Source organism: Podarcis gaigeae (genome assembly GCF_964106915.1).
Source record: "Podarcis gaigeae genome assembly, chromosome: 1".
NCBI classification, from domain to species: domain Eukaryota; kingdom Metazoa; phylum Chordata; class Lepidosauria; order Squamata; family Lacertidae; genus Podarcis; species Podarcis gaigeae.
The window spans coordinates 23,529,533-23,552,280 of NC_139678.1; the positions used below are offsets into that span (position 1 = coordinate 23,529,533).

The window sequence follows — 22,748 nt, forward strand, 5'->3', positions numbered from 1 at the left end:
ATGTTCTACAATGCAACAGACTGCTTTGGAAGGTAGATGGAATATCCTTCATTACTGGGCAGCTGCTTATCAGGGATGCTGTGGAATAGTTAATTTCCTGCCTCAGCAGGGGTTGGGCTAGATGACTTTTGAGGTCCCTTGCACCTGTGTTTCTATGATTTCCAGCATGATCTGATGGTGGATAATGCAGTTCTGCTGAGGAAGCTAAACAGGACTGCTCTTGTTAAGAGGCCTGGGTGAATCAGTCATCTCAGACCCATTACATTATAAATTTAATAATAATCAAGTGGTGTCTGTGAAGATTATAAATATAATAAGCATTGTTAGACTGAACCAGTCTGGCTTTGCATCTTGGCTAATCCTTTTTATATTTCCCATAGAACCATTCCTTCCATTTCTGATGTTCATGGTTGTGAGCGCTGTTGCTTATGCAGCCAAAACAGACCTACTCACACAGAATAGGGAGGTATCAGCAGCCTTGGGGGAACCCCGAGTCTGTAGATTTATAAATAAATAAATAAACTGGAAAATAACTCCCAAGGAGAAAAGCAAAACCAAAACCTCTCCCCAAATGGCCTAATGAGGACTGAGCATGTTGCCTGTTGTTTAAGGACAGAAAACCATGTCTTTCTTGTTGCAGTTCTTGTTCTGCTTAATATCAATTTCTGCATGGTCTGATGCTTAAAAAGATCGAGCGATTGCCAGACTGGAATCCCTATCATTTGTGATCAGTATGCATCAGTAACATTTACAGTACTTGATGATTGCAAAGGAGTCATTGTTTGGAGTAGCAGCTGCTCTGAGATACAGGAGTGCATTTTCACCCATCACCTCACCTGCAGGGGCAACTGATGCCACCACAAAGGCGTGTTATGAGAAGGGGCTGTAGCTATCTTCACTAACACCAATCTTGTTTTTCTGTTCCTCCTGGAATGGAATGCTCCAAATACTTTCAATGCTCTGTGTACCTCAAAGGGAGAGACCGCCATTTAATTCTGCCCACAGCATTGGCAAAGTCTTTAAACCTTTTCAGAAGCATCCCCTTGAAGGACAGAAGCAGGACAAAAAACATACAGCCATGCAGAAGCTTTAGCTACAGCACGCTATTATATTGCAGCAGAGAACTGGCAGAACTTGCTACGCCACAGCTTGCTGCCTGGGAGTGTTTGTTTGGCATGCCGGCTGTGCGCAATAAGCAAAGGCATGCAGCCTAGTAAGCCATGATCTGCTGCTTCCTAAAGTGCATGCCTATTTGGAAATACAACACATTTACCGTATTGTCTGTCTAACCACCAATATGGGCTGCAGATCCCTTAAATGCTGCTGCAGACCCGAAACCAAGAGGTCCTAAGACCAAATCCACTGAGCAGCTGTGAGTAAGCCAGTTATCTGGGACAGCAATAGTGGCTTCAATTAGGAGTTGCTATAAAGCAGCGGTGGAGGACCTGTGGCTCTCCAGATATTGTTGAGACCACAACTTTCATAATCCCTGAGCACTGGTCAGAGCTCATGAGTCCCAACAACAGCTGGGGAGACCTGAGGTCTTGTTGAGACAAGGAAGCATTCACCTGGTTCTTCATGTCTCTTTTGATTCCTGGTCTTTAGGAACTAGGATTCTACAGAGCTGCAGGAACCAGAGACGATTGTGTAGAATAGTTCCCCATTGAGGATTTGATGCGAAGATGCTGGCTTCTTCTAGTGAGAAGCATCATCTAGAGAACCTTCCCTGTCCTTCACACTCTTGACTCACAACGTCCCCTATCTCCCCCAGTACACACACATCTTCTGCATAAGCGTAGCCTAGATAATGCAGGAGAACAGATGTTTTATGCTATACATATTCTAGTGTGTGTTTTTTTCCTTGCTACTGGTATTGCCAGTATTGCTATTGAACCCAACTCTCAGGTTCTGCAGAAACAAGCTTTAAAAAGTAGCAGTAGCTGAACGGGACATGCAGTGCTCGGGGTTTCAGTTCTCCATCTCTTTCTGCCTTCCCAGGATTAGAAGTAGAAGACAAGACTGTGTGGCATAGTGGTTACGATGTCAGACTAGGGGCCTGGGAGACCAGGGTTCAAATCCCCACTTGGGAGTGATGTTAGCAGGGTGAGGCCAATCATTCATTTAGCCTAACCTACCTCACGGGGTTGTTGTGAAGAGAAAATGGGGAAAGGGAGAACCACGTACACCACTTTTAGCTCCTTGGAGAAAAGGGGTAAACGTAATAAATAAATAAATAAAATGAGGAAGAAATCCTGGCAGCCCCAGAGTTCAGCTTCTTTTTTGTTTGAGGTCCTTCAGTGTGTAATTTGGATCTCTCTCTTGAAACAATACTGCATGTAAGGAAATTTGTATTTAAAAATTGCTCCTAGCACATTTGTTGGACTCCCATGTTGAAAGCTGTTCTGCCTGTTCCCCATTTCCACCCTCACCCAAATTCTTAATCATGCTTGATAACTTGCTTCCATGCATCTCCCAACAGGATGAGTGGTTAGTAATTTTTCATTTTATTTTTATTTTTGTGTGTGGAGGGGGGACACCCTCAAAAGTGCCCCTTTCTATATATATATATATATATATATATATATATATATATATATATATAGCCCAGCATTCCAGCTAAACACAGACGACAGGAGAAAAAACAGTGCCATTTCCCTGCAGACTACAGAACGCTGAGTTAGAATCAAGCCAGTTTTGTGAGCCACTGAATTAAGATTGTCATAAATATGAAAGGCAAGCACAAGTTCATTTATTTATAGCAAAGGTCTTGGGTTACAAGAGGTCAGTTCTTGCCATCTTGAAGAAACGTTAAACGGGTTAAGTTATTGCATACATGTGCATTATAATTTAGCAGCAAGTCATTCACAGAACACATTTATTTCCCCTTCCTACTGCCTTCTTTATTTAAATTTTTTGGTTTCGTCTCTCAAATTGTATATATATATATTTATGTATTTATTTATTTATATATATATATATGTACGTATATAGATATATAGTTTCGGCTTTTACGAAGCATGTAACACCACCTTTAAGTTAATGGTCTTTTATTGGAAAAAAAGACTAGCATTTACAACTTGGAATGGACATAACTGTCATATCTTGAACAGCGATGTTGATAGTTGTGCTGAAGTCCACAGGCTACCCCGCCAGCTCCAAGTCTCATTACGGAAGGTTTTTTAAAAATGCAAAAGAGAGAAAGAGAGAAAGAGAGAAAGAGAAAGAGAGAAAAAGAGAGAGAGAGATTTGTGTGTCCAAAAAAATGCTCCCGCCCCTTGATGGAGGTTCTCTGTTTTTTAAATAAAAAATAAAAGTTTTGTGAACGGTAACAGCCCAACACCCGTTTCACAATAGTGCAATGCAGACAATATTAAAACCAATGTTAACACAGACATGCCACCCATAACCTCCGCTGCATTTGGGGGTGGGGGGGGAGGGACACTGCTTCTACATCCAGGATAATCTTTTCCACCTTTGGGGGGGGGGATTCCTTCTAAACATTTTGCATCCTTCAACTATTTTTGCTGCATACCATCCTGAGGTATAGACCAATTTGAAAATAAACCAGCTATGACAATTTTATAACTGCAAATTGAGCTAGAATCCACTTTTGGACAAAAGAGTGGATGATTTTTTTAATTTATTTTTTTAAGATTTGGTGTTTTTTTTCCTCTCTTTTTTTTTAAAACTGTTTTAATACAAACGTCTGACTGTGCTCAATTGTCAAGCTGCATGCATGAAAAACTGGCCAGCCCAAACAGTGTAATAGTCATTAGCAAATGGAACTTTGAGGAGTTCACTAAGTGCTTTCTTATTTTTAAAAGGTAGTACAATTATTTATATTGGAAAAAACTGATAAGTTTAACTCGATCTTTTTTGGGAACAGGACCACCAACCATTACATGCAGTTTGTGGACAGAAGGTATTTTGACATTCAGTTTTGCTATACAGAAACAGAATGAATAAATGAACATTATTATTTTTTTTGCAAGAGGTAAGTAAAAGATTCAATTTGATTCTTCTAGAGGAAAAAAAAGGTGAAAGGAAGTCTCTTCATTTTGCAGTCATCATCTGTACGAATTCTGAAAGAGACAAAAGAAATCCCACTACTTTTTAATGCATTTTGAAAGCAAGTACTATAAATAGCTTTTGGCAAACACTGAAATTATGGGACAAGCAAGGAAAGTAGCAACCTACAGCTCCTAGTAGGGCAGGGTTTCCCAAATCTGGGTCTCTAGCTGTTGCTGGACTACAACTCCCATCATCCTTAGCTAGCGGGACCAGTGGTCAGGGATGATGGGAATTGTAGTCCAAAATGATCTGGAGACCCAGGTTTGAGAAACACTGTTCTAGGGCATCGATGGGGAATCACTGGTCCTCCAGCTATTGCTTGTCCACAACTTCCCTCCCCTCCAACTTGCCATGCTGGCTAAGGTAGACAAGAGTTGACATCCCACAACATCTGGAAGGCCTTGTGCTCCTTAGGCCTGCACAATGCTAATAAATAGCTACAGAGGAAACCACACCTCACCTTCATAGTTGACTTGTCCATCTCCATCAATATCTGCTTCTCTGATCATTTCGTCTACTTCTTCATCCGTTAGCTTCTCTCCTAAGTTTGTCATAACATGACGTAGTTCTGCCGCACTGATGTAACCATTGCCATCCTGGAAAGACAAGTGACAAGGGATTGAGATTACAGTAAATATTTTTTTAAAAACCCAGTAGAGGTTGTCACGGGACGCAGGTGGCGCTGTGGGTTAAAGCCTCAGCGCCTAGGACTTGCCGATCGAAAGGTCGGCGGTTCGAATCCCTGCGGCGGGGTGCGCTCCCGCTGCTCGGTCCCAGCGCCTGCCAACCTAGCAGTTCGAAAGCACCTCCGGGTGCAAGTAGATAAATAGGGACCGCTTACCAGCGGGAAGGTAAACGGCGTTTCCGTGTGCGGCTCTGGCTCGCCAGATGCAGCTTTGTCACGCTGGCCACGTGACCCGGAAGTGTCTCCGGACAGCGCTGGCCCCTGGCCTCTTGAGTGAGATGGGCGCACAACCCCAGAGTCTGGCAAGACTGGCCCGTACGGGCAGGGGTACCTTTACCTTTACCTTTAGAGGTTGTCACCCACTCTGAACTTCTCAAGCCAGCCCAGAACCTATATCGTAGGTGGGATGGACATACAGCCTGACCTGCCTATGCTTTAGGGCAAGAATTTGATGGCTTGTGCATGGCTTGTGCATGCAAGTTCCACTTGATTGCCCTTATTCCTAAGTAAGGTTTGCCCACTTAAGGTTGCACAACTATCTAAGAGCAATGCAATTCTACTTTCTAAAATGATAGCCTGAGAAGAGGTAAATGGTGATTATGATTAATTATTACTCCTACTCCTACTACATTCCTATCCCACTTTTCATCCAAGGAACTAAGCAACTGAAGTCTGACTCAACAGGCTGCAGTCCTCAAGCCGCTTATTTTTGTTACCTTGATGGAACAGTTCTTTAGGAAACAAGATTTAACATCAATGATTCTGTCCACAACCTCTATGCCTGCCTTATAGAGCTATCTCTAGTATGGAACCACTTAAGAAATGTCAAGAAAGCCCTTGAATAATCATTTAACAAAACTCTTTGATGCAAGGGAAGCTGCTGGGATTATTGTTTTGCTTCATTTGGTGGGAGGTTCCCACTCCCCACTCCAAACTACAGGCAAGTCCAATAACTAGTAAAAGCTGGGAGCAGTGAAATATTCCCCACAACTCCCATTCACAGGGAACAAATCAAGAGTGTGACAGAATAAGATCATGGAAGCAAATAACCCTGAAAGTATTGGGGTCACATCCCAATTTGGCTCACACAATCAGCTTCAGGATGTTCACAAAGACTTAATATTTTTCTTTTTGAATGTCAGCCACAAGCCAATGCCATCACTAACCACTTTTGAAATCCCCTGAACTTGTTTTTAAAACAGGATTCATGCAGCATGGTAAACTGCTATTAAAAAAAAACATGATCCAGAAGTCCTGCTGGGTATATATGGCGCTAATCATGTAGTTCCTCAGATCTTTGCCCTCTATTTAGCAGGACATTTTATTTAAGCCAGAACCCAGCAATTGATGATATCTGGTATACCAACAATACAAAGAAGTCCAGAGTGTTGGTTTTTTAAAAAAAAATTACTAAAAAATCAGGGCAAATTTGCATTGTTAAGTCATTGGCCCATTTCAGACGTGAGATCATGGTTTGGGAGGAGCCTTTAACACATTGATACAGGGGAATTTGCTCCAGGAGAGGCACTACATGCAGTGGGGACCAGATGTTCAAATTTAGGCCAGGGAGACCAGGCCTCAGTTGTTTACATAGCCACAACCCTCCACGGGGCATCCATGGGGAAATTACCCCCTCTCAAAGTAACCTCATTCAATGGGATAAATACTGACACAACAAGCTTTCCTCCTCCCTTACTTAGAATTCAGCTGAGTCTAAGGGGAAGAGTCATTTCACACATTACAGAGCAACAAACCGAACAATTTGCCACAGAGCATGTACTCATGAAACATCAACCAACCCTGGTTGTCTGACATTCGTCACGTTCTATATTTTGGTAGATGCCCATCTCAAAATGGTTGTGTGAAGATGTCCTCCTTCAAGCTCTCCAGAATGCCTTTTGCCCTTGCAGTTGCCCTTATCTGTAATGAGTTTGGTACACAGTCATTTTATCGTTCCCCAAAAAAGCTGGCTTGGTAAATTACACCAAGTAAGTGGCCCAGTAGAAATTTGATTATGGCCTTCTACATACAAAGCCATTGATGTATACTGAACCTTATGAGGGTCTCTCTCTCTGTCTCTCTCTCTCTCTGTGTGTATTTTTTAACTCCATTCAGCAACTGAGAAAACTCCTTATTTTTGCTGTAACCAAACCAACAACTCAGACATCCCAAACACCCAGTTAATGCCTCCAAAATATACCTTGTCAAAGACTCTGAATGCCTCACGAATTTCTTCCTCGCTGTCTGTGTCCTTCATTTTTCGGGCCATCATGGTCAAGAACTCGGGGAAGTCAATAGTGCCATTGCCTTTAAAATAAAAATGGGGTGGTGGTGAGAAGAGAATAAATTATAGCAAAACTTATTTTTAAAAAACTTTATTAAAAAATGGCAAACACGCTCCTTTTCCTTTTATGACAACAGAGTTTGCTTTCAAAGTTAACAAATCTCAACTTGTTTACCAGGAACAGGGGTGGGGAACATTTTTTCAGCCTGAACACAACATTCCTTATTGCGCGGTCTTCCAGTGAGCCATGGACCAGACGAGGGTAAGGCCAGAAGCAAAAGTGGGCAGAGGAATGGATGTTCATTTTACCTCTGTACCAAAGGCCTGTTGTCACACACACACACAGCCCTCTCTATCTTTCATCCAGGAAAGCAAGCAGAATTATCAGAGTCCAAGGACCCATTCTAACTAGGCAAAAGCACTCAAGGAGGGTGCAAAGAGGGTGTGGCCTGCAGAGAAGGGGTGTGACTAGGGAGAGACTTGAGGGACAGACAAAAAGGTCTAGAGAACTGCACTCAGCCCCTGGTCCTGAGGCTCCACATCCCTGTCCTAAAAGCATGGTTGTTCTGTTAATATATGTGAATGAGACCAGCCTAACTTGATTTAGCATCCTTTGCAGTTGGTTCACCATCCAAGAGGATTCTTCTCTGGACTGCCATTACAACCTGAAACTCCAGCAAACTTGGAGCTACTCTTAATTCTTCTCACTGTATCACTACTGCGGGTCAAGTTGGTAGCTGGTGTATTTAATATACAGACACTACTTAGAAGTGCTGTGAGGGCTTTACAGCTTACCGTGTCCGTTGAAAGACCAGGTATTGAACTAGACATGTAAGAAGCTGGGCATCTCCAAAAGGACTCTTTAAGATTGTTTAAGAGGTGTTACAATGCATTTTGAATTGAGCTATTGTTTGGAGAATACAATGCCAACAAATAAACTCTTTAGCGCTGTCACCTCCTGCCCACTAGGGGCACTCCTATAAGCTCCAATAGGTTTTAGAGTCAGAAGCGATAGCTTCCATCTCTACTATTAAAATCTTGCATTCAGGTCCTGCTTCCAGGTTTCCCACAGGCATCTGGTTGGCAACAGTGAGAAGAGAATGCAGGACTAGATGGGCCAATGGCCTCACCAAGCAGGCTCTCATGATGTTCAACAGAACACAGAAGCGGGCAACAATTCTATTGCCAACCCCCAGAAATAGGTACATGTTCTTTGGTTGACCTTAGAAAGGGGCAATACTGTGACCATTTCGCTTAGCACCTGAACTTAACATGCTCCATGCTTTCAACAGCAATTTGCTGAACAGGCCCACAAAATCCTAAGAAATTCCCTCAAATTAAGCTCTACTCTTTTTAGTAGAATTGATGCCAACTCAACCATTTCTTAAATAATGGTTGTTGTTGAATCTCACTGGGGATAAGATGTGTTAGTCAAATGTTAGGAATGGATAATCTGTTTATGGTGTCGATAGCAGGACAAAAAACCTCTTTAAAAATAAACTTTAAAATACAGTATGTGTAACACCAGCAGAATGTTTATATTATATATATATATATATATATATTCACAATATACATAATAGATATAATACTTGGAACTGGAGTTGCTAACATATACTCTTGGGCATCATGTCACCCTCAGACACCTCCACTGCTACCCACAAGGGATATCCTGAGTGATAGCTCAGTTGTTAAGAGCATGAGACTCATCTCAGGGTCATGGGTTTGAGCCCCATGTTGAGTGAAATATTCCTGCACTGCTGAGGGTTGGACTAGATGATCCTCGTGGTCCCTCCCAACTCTAGAATTCTGTGATACCCCTCCAGCATTTTTGTTTTATTAGTTGGAAGTAGCAGGGGAGGAACTGCCTGCTTTTTGCCGCTGTTTTATTTGTTTGGAGGAGGGGTATAACTGTATTGCAATGAGGTTCTGAATGCAGCCAGTTTTTCTCCTGTGAAATGGGTATTTGTGGTGCGCATTAACAGGCGGGCCACTGGCCCAGGAAGGTTGGGGACCCGTGATTAAGAACATACGAAGCATTAGCACATAATAAGGCATCTGGGATCACCTCCAATTAGCCTCTGTGATACCATCTGGGATCTTAGTCACTAAGTTCTTGCACAACACCCATGTGGTTTCAACATGGACTTGTTCAGGAGGAATTTCTCATATACCGTATATTTTTGGTTCCCCTCCTTCCAGGCGTTTCTTTTTAGGAGGCTGAGACTAGATGATCATAGAGTAGGTGCCAGGAAGCTGGATGGCTCTTCAAATCATAAGCATTGGAAGGGACATCAAAGGTCTACAGCATTCCTCATAGGTAGTCATCCAGCCTCTGCTTAAAAAACTATTAGCAAAGGAGAGCCTGCCCCACTGTCAATCAACTCATCCCGTTGGATGTAGAGAACACAGGCTGAAGAAAGAGCTGAGAGGAAGGGGGCTCTTTTCCCATTATTTGGACCCCTTGGGAAACTGAACAAACCTGCTGCACCTGAACTGAGCGTGAAGAGTGCAGCTGAATGGGACATAGCTGTGGGCAGCCTGAGGAAGTACCATCCACCTTGGGCCTGCCCATAAAATGCAAATCTAGAGTGAAAGACCAGGATGATGCCTGCTGTTTCTAGGAACTCTTCTCATTGTGAGACTTTTGTGGGTGAGCTGAGAGTTTGTTTGGGCCTTGGGTGAGAATTCGAAGGCTGAGAGGGAAGGTATGTCAGAAGGAGAATGAGTTGATTTATATATATTAGTAACTTTATATTAATGTAACATTTTATATGAAACTGCATGCTTTTGTAATATTTTGTTTTAAATTTTCTGTTATTGCTTCAGTTTTTTGTACACCACTTAAGAGATATTCTTAATATATTAAGTGGTATAGAAATTAAATAATAACATTGGGAAGTTATTCTTGCCATCTGAATTCACGGGTTCAGAAAGAAACAAATTTGTTTCATAATTCATTTCTTCCTTTACTGTAGATGAGGGGTGCCCAAACTTTATTCAAAAGAGGGCCAGATTTGATGAAGCGAACATGTGTGAGAGCCAAAGTTGTTGAGCTTTTTTAACAAATTTACCCCAAAGTTGTTGAGCTTCTTTTTAAAGGATTTGACCCCCAATAAATAAACTGCCATAGAGACCATAGAAAACCAGCCAGGGACGTGCCTGCTCTAGACCTTTGGCCCTCCCAATTTTGGCTGGACTGCAACTCCGAATTGGAGTCAAGCAACATATGGAGAAGCACAGGTTAACCCCCCCACCCCCCCTGCTTTGGACTAAACAAATTCAACTCATTCAACTCATTCCACCTTTCCTCACAGACCTTCTTATCCTGATGGATCAGGCCAATAGCCCATTTAGTTCAGCATCCTATTCTCACAGTAGCCAACCAAAACTTCCTCTCCAGGAAACTCACCAACTTTGTCACTCTCCTCCAGGTAAATTATATTTAATATATATCCTTCTTAAACTGCAGGACCAAGAACTAGACGCAGAATTCTGGATGAGGTCTGAGCAAAGAAGAATAGAGGAGTACTAATATGTCACCTGATCTGGACAGTACCAAGAAAAGTAATGGTACCACTATATTTTGCTTTGAGCCAACCTAAAAAGAGAGAAATTCCCAGTGGACATATATATATATCCATATACCTGTTCACCTAAAATACCACCATGATTTATGTACGAATAACCATTTATTAAGTCATGGCTGTACTTATCAGGAGCTTAAAAGCATTTTGAACAAGAAAGCCAGTGTTTCATAGGATTTCTGCAACTAAGCATTTCCAAAATTGAGGCGCTATGTTCATGCAGCAATGTTCACCTCTTCAAAATGCTTACCATCAGCATCTACCTCATTGATCATGTCTTGTAGCTCTGCTTCTGTTGGGTTTTGACCCAGCGACCTCATGACTGTCCCAAGTTCTTTTGTTGTGATGGTGCCATCACCATCTTTGTCAAATAGAGAGAAGGCTTCCTTGAACTCTGGAGGACAGAAAAAAGACCCGTCGCAATTTAGCACCGTGACTGACATGAAGGGCATTATCAGCTGTAAACTGTTTGGTTCAAGCAATGATCCCCACAGACAAATTAAGACCACGTTCCACCTTGTTGATAATTTACATATGCAAATCTGATTGAGAATATACAGACCTACATACTGGACACCAACACTGCATAAAACTGTTTTAATACCTTACTTGGAAGTATCAATTTGCTTGTCCTAGGGATGCTGTTTGTTGTTGGGAGTAAATGAGAGCCAACGTGGGTTGTAGCCTGTCCCAACATGGCAGCCTCCAGAGGTTTTGCAATACAATTCCAATCAGACAGCATGGCCAATGATGATGGTAGTCCAAAAAAAGGAGGGCACCAGACTGGGGTTTCAAAAACCCCACTCAGCCATGAAGCTTACTTGGACCAATCTCCATCTCTCAGCCTGACCTATGTTATATGGGTGCTGTGCAACTAACTCCCATGTTCTGAGTAACTTGGGGAAGGTGGGATACAGGTGTGAAAAAAACAGTTATGGCATTACAGACTGCTAGGCAGAAGAGTAAATTTCCAATGGCAGTGTTTGCACATAACACTAACCCGTGGTTTGTTTTAATCAAAGTTTATTCAACTGAAGTGGCTTCATAGATGTTTCTCTAAGGTTTGGTTTGTTTTTCAGCAGCTCATGTCTCATCCCTTTGTAGGTTGGTAAGGATCTGAGGTGGGGCAGCCAAAAAACAGGGTCAAACAAAGCTGCTGGGTCCAAACCAAAACTTAAAAACAAGCTATAGTTTGTAAGACAACAACAAACCACTGTCATTTGTTGGCTGACAGCAGATCGTGGTTAGTCTGCTTGGCTGGGCTCACACATTCAAACTGACTACAAGCCATAGCCTAGTGTTATGTGGTAACCAGGGCACGGTTATGCCAAACTCCTTCTGTAACCATTAGCAACCTCTGTTCAGAGTCAATGTCTCTCGGGTTAACATCTTTTTTTCCTCCCCTAGTTCATGTCAGTTGTTCAAATAATACAAGCTCCCCATTGTTATGAACTGCAGCACATTAACCACAATTTATTTCTTTAACCAGCCAGCCTAATTCTTCAGCATACAATGCAGCACAGAGAGTGTGCGTTAAAAGTAATTTCACAACACCCACCTCAAACCCAAAGCCTGTCAGGTTGAAAGACAGCAGAGAACCTTATAAGCAATCATGGCCAAATGGAGATTTGAACCCAAAAAGTCTCTCACGTCCCAAACCAAAATGTTCAAGTCAGTAAGTCCAGTTTTCTGTAACTGATGAACAGGAATTGTCTTTATGGTGAGACATGCTGTCAATTAACACTGAGCTCTTAAGTCTTCAAACAAAACAAAAATCATCTTTCTTTCTTTTTTAAAAAACTAATGTTGTCTTTGATTAAGACCAGGGGTTGAACTCAAGATATGGTAGACATGATTATGTAAAGGCCTTTGCACCACTGATATTAAACAACAATACTTAACATTTAAACAATGTTTTCATAGTACTCAGTACAACACAATCCTTAGAACAACCCAGCCAAATGGGTTTCTAATCTCTGTACGATGCAGGGCAGGGGATTGCGCAGCAGGGCTGGAGAGGTATACCGAAGTAGACTCATAGCAGGCTTCTGAGTTCAGCCACTATACTACATTACTTGGAGCAAACTGTACCAAGCTGGAGGAACTATTAAGTATATGTTAATAAGCATCTGTCTCACAAAACACACATCATCAAACCAACAATGCTTGGGTTCCGACCGCATGAACTACCATGTTTTAGTCCAGGGGTGAGCAGACGTTATATGGTGGTCTACTAGTGAACCACTGGCCAATTTTTGTTGCTGGGGTTCTTGCAAAAAGTTCTGGACAGGATGGACTCTCGACTTGGTCCAGCAAGGTGCTTATGTTCTTTAGTAACAGTTCATCATCAGGTCTTTTAGAGAAGTGCCAAAGCCCATTGGCAGAGCACATGCTCTGCATACAAAAAGGATCCACTCTAGATCCTTGGAATCTCAAAGCAGGGCTGAGAAAGACGCCAATCCCCAAATCTGAAAGAGAGCCACTACTGTTCAGAGCACTAGGCTAAAGTGACTAATTATCTGATTTTATATTAAACAGTTTCCTATATAACTGTTTAAAAGATCCTGAATATGCATAGAGGTTCTAGCAATCTCAGCCTAACAGCGTCAGCGTCGTCATCCAACAATGTTTCAAGTCATGGCAGAGGTGAGGGTTGACCTAAAGACATCCAAATTCATATCATAGCTCAGTCTTCTAGCCACCATGCTACATCAGCTTGTGGGGCTGACAAGAATAAAATGCATAGGGATGGAAAATGGATTAGAGGGGAGGAAAAGAAGAAGACAGCCCACACTTGGTCTAGCTCAGCCTCTGCCAACCAACAGCTATGCTGGTTGGGGCTGATGGGAATTGTAGTCCGAAATGTCGGGAGGGTGGCAGGTTGACCAAGGCCGCTGTAGTCAGTGCAACTGCCCACAAGACTATGAAATAGCCTTCCTCTAGTCCTGGTCCTGCACAAACGGAGCAGAAACTATGGTTTAATTAAGCCTGGAATTAAGTTCCATGTGGGAGGAGAAGGGAATTTGCAGTTCTCCAGTCCATGGTCTGAGGATTGCCCAAATGCAGCCAACATCATGTGAAGAAGAAGAAGAGTTTGGATTTGATATCCCGCCTTTCACTCCCCTTCAGGAGTCTCAAAGCGGCTAACAACCTCCTTTCCCTTCCTCCCCCACAACAAACACTCTGTGAGGTGAGTGGGGCTGAGAGACTTCACAGAAGTGTGACTGGCCCAAGGTCACCCAGCAGCTGCATGTGGAGGAGCGGAGACACGAACCCGGTTCCCCAGATTATGTGACTGCCGCTCTTAACCACTACACCACACTGGCTCTCACACTGTGCTGTATTTATTACTGTGGGCTCAAGAACTGGCAAATTAGATCTGGGGAAAGCCAGTCTCCTGTACTCCACTGAGTGATCCTTATGCACTTTGAGTGATTTTGTGCTTGCTTTGTGTAGCTTCTACCTATCTGAACTTTCAAATTAGTACCTATTTCATGACTACCAACTGGCAAGAGTAACTGCCAGCTCCTGGGCATTTTATCTTCAAGTAAGTGATTATTTTGTTATTTTCGTTACAGCACATTTACAGAAAGAGTCAAACAAATCCATCTATTTCTCTCCTTGGGTTGTATCCAAGTAAACTCTACTCAGAGTAAACCCGCTGACACTAATGGACCAAAGTTATTCACATCAAAGGGTTTACTCTTGTGTAGAACTAACATTGGCTGCAACCATTTTTCTTGATCCAGATATAATTGTATCATGCACAAGAAGAGGACAAGGAATATGATCAACCAGTATGTTTAAATGACAACAGTAATAAAGTGATATATTATGTTCAAGAAACATAGTACAAAGTGGGGAACATTTTCCTGCCCATTTTTTTTAAAAAAAAACACACAACACAACAAAAAATCAACCTACTCAGATAGGAATGTACCATCCTGAGAAACAGCCAAGCGATAGCAGCCACCAAGAATGTTCTGCAATATTTTTGTATTCAGAATAGGTTGCTAGGCCAACAGAAACCATCTCCCTCCATTTAGGATACTTACCAGCAATCTGTTCTTCGGTCAGCTGATCGGCCTACGTAAAGAATAGAAAAGTATTTCAGAACATTGTTTTTACCTGTAGCTATGTCAGTCAAAACCACAAGATGCAATTGCAATTCAGAGGCAAGATGGCATAATGTTATGTTAACGTTTGGCACATCCAGAAGCGATTGGCAACAAATCATCGCTCTGTCTGCTAAAGGGAGAACAAACAGGATTGAGGCAGCACAGCAGGAGTGTGCACAGGGTGCCCAGCCAGAATGGTAGCTTGCCAAGACAGGGAAGTAAGACCTGCTACATCAGTGATCAAGGAACAGATCCTACCCAGATTAATTTCGTATCATGGTTTCATTACAGCCAAGAGGCCGCTAGTCTTAGCCTGATGCAATGCATGATGTGGGCCATCTAGCAATGCTTAATTCTTCAGGTGCTCCTTCCAAAAACTGACCACAGTCAGACATATTCAGGACTAATTTAAAAGCTTGTTTTCCGTTTTTGCATAAAGTCTTAATTTTAAGGCAGCTGCATACTCAGATATCACTACTTAAGGCAAACACAGGATTGCGTTTTAGCAGGTCAGTGTGCTGAAGAGTACAGAGCACAACCCAAGCAGCATTTAGAATAACTACGAAGTCTCTGTCAATTTCAATGGGATGTGCAAATTATGTACTGAACTCTGGCAAAAGAGGGAAAGAAAAGCTTAACTTGGGCCCCCAAGAAATAAATTTGCCTTCCTGTAGTCTTGAAAACCCGCTTCCTCCACCTCACATAGGTCTCTTGCCAGGGTCAATCCCCACCAAGACAGTTCAGACAGACACAGCTAAATGGCTGCTGCAGGTGGGGGCTTTGAAGATATGCGTCAAAAACACAGCTGCGGTTTGCAAGCCTTTGTTGGCAACCACCGATTTGCCAATGCAGTGGCTTGCCATTGAATTAAGGTCATCCCAAAGCAGGCTTTTCTATTCTTTCTTTAAAAAATAATAATCAAGAAACAAAAAACTCACAGCATTTGCTGCTGGCACCTAAAAGTGAAACCCTGTCCTATCTCCACCCAGAACTCCAGCACTGGATTTCCCTCCAGTGAGGCAAGTTGACATAGTGATTTACATAACATATCAGAGCAATGCAGAACAGGAAACAGGGCCACACCTAATAGTGGGGGAAAATGATGCAAATCAACAGAAGCAAGAGTGTAGGAAACACTCTCCCTGACATGTGAAGGATAATAATCTAGGTTTTGTACTTGCAAGTTGCTACATTATGCAGCATCCCAGTTTGCCAACATTTTTTGGCAGGCACAAAACACAGAGTGCCGTGGCTATGGCCAGATAGCCAATATTGTCTAGAAGCAGCCACCCCACCCATCCAAGTAATTAAGGAGGAAAAAGGGGGGGGGGGACTGTCGGTTCTGGTGATGTCACCCTTCCTAAACAGGATGAAGGGGGAGCAGGAGATCCACCATGTGTGGCCCATATTCATATCTGGCCATGCAAAATCTTATCCTTTCCGCTCCAGGAAACCAAAGCAGAGATTTCCACCCAGAGCACACACCCACACCCCAAGACGTCACAATATTGCAGCAAATATCTGGTGTCTTGCCGTGGAAAGAAAGAAAGAGAGGGCCAAAGACTGAATGAAAAAGGTCACAACCTAATAAATGCTCTTCGGGGGGGGGGGGGGGGACGACCCTCATGTCAGCATTGGATGGGGTTAAATCAAGTTGCACAGAAAAACAAAACAAAAAATGGCAAAGAAAGTAGTCCGCTTCCATGGTGCAAAAGAGGAATAAAGGCTTCCTCTTAAACAGCTACTGCACAAGCAATAAATCTGTTTGACACTAACAGGAGTCCATCGGTGACCCATCCTTTTCGTGGCACCCCCATCTTGCCAATTTTGCTTCTAACACACTTTCCTGTACGCAGATCATGCCCCTTCCGTCTCACGCCCACCTAAACCTTATCCGAATCCTCCTGAGGTAGCAATTGCATTTCAGTGTCTTCCTTGAGGCTTACAGGAAACTGATTAATAGAGTCCCTATTAAAACCACCCCAGCTTTTCACCCGCTACTCTTGCTGCCTCTTGGGGTCAGGGTGGAGACCGGAGAGGAAGAAGAGGTGGAGAAATGATGTAATGCTGCCATCATCCAAGGCTTTTTAAGCACTGCTGCATTTGAGGGGCTTGGGGAAAGGGGTGGGGGAGAAGGAGAAACAGCGCAATAACTGCAGATGTTTCCCCCTGCGCAGTGCAGCTGGTGGGGGAACCAGGATTGTTTCCATCTTCCTTCTGAACTGCCAGCTCCTTCTAGCAAGCCTGGAAATTTTTCCAATTTCCCCCACCCACCAAGGGGAAAGGGGTGATCTCTGTCTGCAATAGCCTCATATATTCCGAAATCTTCGGATTTTTATATTTGTGTTAAGGTAGGGAGCCTTGCCCCCATCTGCAGCCACAGCTATGCCATGCACTGAAGATCACACCCTTGCCTAATGCACTTGGCATAGACCCTGGGAGGGAAAATAAAAAGTCGTCATTTCACTCATTAGCACAGGCAGAAAAGGAACCGGGAGAGAGGGCGCGCTAGAGGGGCTGCCGAGTCCAACCGAGGGGCGCCTTTTCTTTTTCTAAGGCAAGTGTTTTGGTGTCCCTGGTCTGCAGTAAGTGGTCTTGTGTCCCCAGGAAGTCAGACCGCGCCGGAATCTGTACAGTATTCCCCACTCTCCCCCTTGCGATTTTCCACGCGGGTGACAGCTTCGACCCCTTCTCAGCTCAGCTCCCCGATCCATCCTCAGCTGCAAAGAAGGAGCCCTGCATCGACTCTTCTGGGACCCATCCAACTAACTACAAGCAAGCTATAAACATAAACAGCCCTTTTCCCGTGCGGGGATGGAGGCTGGGGGTGGGGGTGGAAGAGAGACTCGCGCCCCAGGCAAGGCGCAGGCAACCGCCTCCATCCTCGGGAGAGGCGGAGGCCCCACCGTGGGAACCTTCTGCCCACGGGCAAGGCGCGGGCGCAAACACTCCCTCACTCGTGGAGTGGGGTGTCGGCGGGGGCAGCGGCAGCAGGGCGCGCCTCCCGCGCACGCTGCCGCCCGCTCCGCCATCTGCCCCGGAGCGCATGCAAAGCAGAAAGAAAATAAACGAAGCCAAGCCGGTCTCGCTTTGCAGGCAGCAGCGTCCCTGCCCCGGCTGCTTCTCCGAGCCTTTCCAAACCGCGCGATCGGTGGCCTCTCCAGCATCCCCACCCAGCCTCCGGAGGCGCGAACTGCGAGGAACCCGGCTTGCATTCATCATGCATCAGGGCAAAGCAGAGCGCGCCAGTTCCGGGCAAGCGGCTTCTCTGAAAGACAGGAACCGGCCGCAGCCCCGGGTTTTTATTTCCCTCCCTTCCTTTTGCTGCGGAGGGGAAGCGAGCCCCGGAGCTGGGAAGAGGGCGCGTGGGTGGCTGAGTTGGAGGGTGAAGATTTGGGTTGGGCAAGAAGGATCAAGGGTCGGGAGCGAAAGCGCAAGTCAGGGCTCCCTCTCCACCCCCCACAGGACATCCGAGAAGACCCCGCAGCGCAGGCAGCCGTGAATGGGGTGGGGGAAGGCAGGCGAGAGAGACCACCGATCCTGGCCAGCTGTGCCCAAAGAGGGTCGGCGATCCAGCTGCGCCGCAGCCCGCCCGCCCCCCGCCCTTCTCCAACGCGAAGATCAGTCACACAAGCTCGCCAGCCGAGCTCCGGGACGCGGGCCTGACCGAGTCCCCGGCGCAGCCGCCGAAGCTAGCCAATGCACGGGAGCGGCAGGGTGAGAAGAAGCCGGGCTCCGGTTAGGCTCCCGCCAGCAGCAGCCAAGAGGATCCCGCCGCAACACCAACTTCCGAGAAAGTAAAAGGGGGAAAGGAAGAAAGAAAGAAAAAGCAAGCCGGCCAGCTCCATCGCGCCCAAGCCGATCCAGATGCTCTTCGTCCATTTTTGCAAAACTGCGAAAGGAAGCCAGCTCGCGCGTGCTCCAGGCCAGCTCCAAAGCAACCCGGAAAGTATCGATTGCCTAGATCAGCGCCTCTCCTCGCAGGTCCAAAGCTACCTACCATTGCGGCTGGTGATGGCGCTTGTCTGTGCACGGGCGAAGGTGCCGAAGGCGGGCGGCTGCTCTCAGCTCTCGCTGCCTCCTCGCTTCGCCAAAAATGCTGTAGGTGTGAGGCTGCGCGGCGCGCTTTTTATACGGCGCGCTGTATCCCTCCGCCGGAGCAGCGCCTTCTTTTTCCCTCTCCCTCCCGGGACTGGGGCATGTGGCAGCAGAGTGACTGCAGCAGGCAGCCCTGCCCCCCTCCCCTCCCCTCCCCACACCCGCCCCGGCCCCTCCCCCGCTCCCTCCCAGCCGCCAGCCCAGCTGGCAGGCGGCGAGGAGGAGGAGAGGGGTCGCTGGGCGCGCGCTCCATCTCCCTCCAAGGAAACGGCGGGCGGCAGCAGCAGCAGCAGCAGCCGGCGCATTGGCTTCGGAGCGCCTGCCAGGGGTTGCAGCAGATGCTGCTCGCGGCTTAGGCGGCTTCCGTGTTCCTGCTTTGGTCCGAGAGGCCGAGCTGTTCCGCAGCAGGCAGGGAGAAGGGCAGGCAGTGTGTCTGCTGCTTCCCTCGGAAGCCCCGAGGTGCGGAAGCCTGGCAATAAAAACAAGAGCGAAAAGGGGCCTGGCGAGGATGCGTTTGGGGCCGGCCCTACTGTTAGGGAGAGCGAGGAGGAGAGATCTTGAGGCGACTGCTTTGGGGGTGGGGGGAGGGCAAGAAGAGGAAGCAAATGGTTGCCTAGTTCACTTATTGTTTCTGGAGTTTTGCTCCCAGGGAGGAGGAGAGGAGCCTGCGGGAATTTTGTTTCCTTTAAGTTAAGGTGCCAAAATGAACTTGGCAGACCTCGGGTTGTACTGTGCACCTTTGCACCTTGGCTTGGAGAAGGAGGGTAGCTGTTCTGCCTCAGGTAGCAAAATGTATTGGGCCTGCCTTTTTGTAGCTAGAATAATAACAATCATTATGATCATTTGTGTAATAAACCACTGCAAGGCTGCACACTCAAACTCAAAAGCTAGCCATTTTGAATCCATTTATGGGATTTCTGAGTAAACGTGCATAGGATTGGGCTGTATGAAATGGAAGGTTTAGAGTGGACATACAGCCCATTATCTCAGTAGAAAGAACCGGTCCTTCCTATTTCAGTGCTGGTCCTGGCCTAGTTCATTGTAAAGTTGCATAGCAAGAGAGAGATTTAGTTGTGAAATTTGTATTAACCCCTGGTTTAGTTTTGGTGGTGGCCAAGGAGAGGAAGGTTTTAAAGAATGAAGTTTCCATTTGCAATCCACATCTGCAAATACAAGTCTGGTTATATTTTTGTACCCCAGATTCAGGGAAACTATTTCCAAAAATTGGGAATATGACACAGAGGAATAGTTAATGCCCTTCCATGCCATTTTTCCTAATTACATGGGGTGGGGTGGTCTTTCAGCCTCAATTCAAATTCTTTTTTTAAAAAAAAAGTCAGGAGACCTGATCAAAGATTTTCCAGCATCAAACTTGCATCTTCGGTAGCCTTTCAGGCCTAAGCTTTTTGGATGGGACCTTGAGTAAAATTGTGGGGAATACGTACCTATGTGGGAGATCTCGTTTTGCATTCTTACTGAATTCAAAGGGATTCTACCAACAAGTTGTTCATCAAATTGCAATGTCTGATGCTGTTTTGAGTTGGGGATGTCTTTGATTATGGCGGGTGGATCCATATATTAAGTTTTATTTATTTCCTAGAGCTTATACTCCCTCCTTGGATATAAATTATACTCAGGGGGGTTCACAAGGGCTTACAGCAACAAAACAAATGTTTAGTTTTGCCTGAAGAGGTCAGGAATGATAAAAAACCTTACTATGCCTTGATGGCTGTGTAATCTTCAAAACAGTTATTGATCATCAAGCCCTTTGTAGAGTTTAGGTATAATATGACATTTAAAGCTTTTTTTTATAATAATCGGTAAGCTGTTTTTTATACCATTTCTCTTCAAAACAAGACATCTCATTAGAGTTCAAGGAGTATGATCAGAAAACATCTGGAGCAAATGGGTTAGTTCAGACTGGGAAGCGTGTGAGAGAAAAAGCTGCCATTTGGTGAAACTGAACCACTTTGTGGTACAGGGACTCTCTTTAGAAATCTGATGGGAGAACAGCAGATTTGTTGTCTTCTTATAGGAATCTGCTAGCTTCCACTGGGCTCTATTTGAACATTGTCAGGGAAGAAAATATTACAAAGACGATGGAGTTTCCAGTGCTTTCTCATTTGAAAGATATGAAACTCTATAACAGTGCTATGCACAAGGCCATGGCAGCAATCCTAACTCCACCTAAGGTAAAGGTAAAGGGATCCCTGACCGTTAGGTCCAGTCGTGGCCGACTCTGGGGTTGCGGCGCTCATCTTGCTTTATTGGCCGAGGGAGCTGGCGTACAGCTTCCGGGTCATGAGGCCAGCATGACTAAGCCGCTTCTGGTGAACCAGAGCAGTGCACGGAAACGCCATTTACCTTCCCTCCGGAGTGGTACCTATTTATCTACTTGCACTTTGACGTGCTTTTGAACTGCTAGGTTGGCAGGAGCAGGGACTGAGCAACGGGAGCTCACCCCGTCACGGGGATTCAAACCGCCGACCTTCTGATCGGCAAGTCCTAGGCTCTGTGGTTTAACCAACAGTGCCACCCATGTCCCCACTCCACCTACCTTAGGAGTAAATCCAGTTGCATTCAATAGGATTTACATCTGAGTATAGACATGGTTAGGATTATATTGTTGGAAGGGCTATAACTCCCTGTTGCTTCTGTATGTCTGAACAGATCTTTACTGTATTCCAATGGGCTGCTGGAGAATGTCCAAAACATTTTATAGTAATGTTTTCAGCTCTGGGTGCTAGAACAATGCTCCCCTTTCAGATCCCCTCTTTCAACACTTAAGAGTTTCTTCCTCTTCCCCCTCCACCCCCGTAGATCTTTGGAAGGTATCTCAAAAGTTTCCACCTGCAGATTTCCCTTGTTGGTCTTGATTGCAGTCATTACAAAGCCCAGTTCTATTATGAAACAATTCACAATATCCGCTTCCCAGATATCATGTTACAGCAGACAGGGCCAATTTGTATGCCTAACTTTCCCCCATTTTCTCTCTGGTGCTTGCTCACCGGTCTTTATCTGAGGCTATCAATACTCTCCATCTTTGTCTACCTTTCCCTCAAGACACGTCTACATGTTGACTTTTAATGATGGAAGTACTGCATTTATCTGTGTATAACACGCCCCATGTATAAGACAATCCCTACTTTTTTTGGACCGCAACAAAAAAATGGGGGGGGGGAGAGATTGCCCAGAGTTGTTGAGCTTCCTTTGGGGTGGGGCCATCACCACCAATCACTCTCCACCCTGCCCGCCAAAGCAAATTGCACGCATTGCTGCGGCCACCAATCATCTGCACGCTCACCACCAAAAGCCCACCTGCATACTCGACACAACCACAGCCGATTGCATGCACGCCTTGCCGCTGCCGTAAATAGCCCGCCCAATTGCTGCAGCAGCAGCCAGTCGTCATCAGGCCTTGGCGCAGCAACCAATCACACACCCAGTTGCCGCTGCCAATCTCCTGCTAGCTGCTGCCACAAATCACCCGTCCCCCCTCACTGTCTGTGTATAAGACGACCCACAGTTTTTGCCTATCATTTCTAAGGAAAAGATATCGTCTTTTACAAGGAAAAATACTGTAAAATATTCTTATAGATGTTAAGATGTATTTGCGAAGAAGTAGACTCCACCGTGGGAGCGGGGCCGGGGCGGGAGAGTGCTAGAGTCCTGTCTAGTTGTGTGGGATCAATTCCAATCTGTTACCTCCGAGGATGTGGACAGGCTGCTTGGACGAGTGAAGCCAACCACCTGTCTCCTGGATCCTTGCCCATCCTTGCTTATAAAAGCTAGCCGGGAAGGACTGGGTGATGGGCTTCGTGGGGTGGTGAATGCTTCCCTCCGTGAGGGAACCTTCCCAGACCCGCTGAAAGAGCCGGTTATTAAACCGCTTCTTAAAAAACCAT

At 45.3% G+C, this 22,748-nt stretch overlaps 1 protein-coding gene across 2 annotated transcripts; it reads right to left on the bottom strand.

Moving 5' to 3' along the window:
• Positions 1-2,727: 2,727 nt before the first annotated feature.
• On the bottom strand, positions 2,728-18,985 carry CALM1 (calmodulin 1). Of its 2 annotated transcripts, XM_083738741.1 has the most exons (6): positions 18,746-18,985; positions 14,683-14,713; positions 10,878-11,021; positions 6,957-7,063; positions 4,532-4,667; positions 2,728-4,082 (listed from the first exon to the last, which is right to left on the bottom strand). In XM_083738741.1, the coding sequence occupies exons 1-6, from the start codon at positions 18,746-18,748 to the stop codon at positions 4,054-4,056; spliced, it is 450 nt and encodes a 149-aa protein (XP_083594867.1). In that variant the 5' UTR covers positions 18,749-18,985; the 3' UTR covers positions 2,728-4,053. The 2 variants fall into 2 exon arrangements, with proteins under 2 accessions (XP_083594867.1, XP_083594868.1); XM_083738742.1 differs by lacking the exon at positions 14,683-14,713 and having other exon boundaries at positions 18,746-18,888.
• Positions 18,986-22,748: the final 3,763 nt, after the last annotated feature.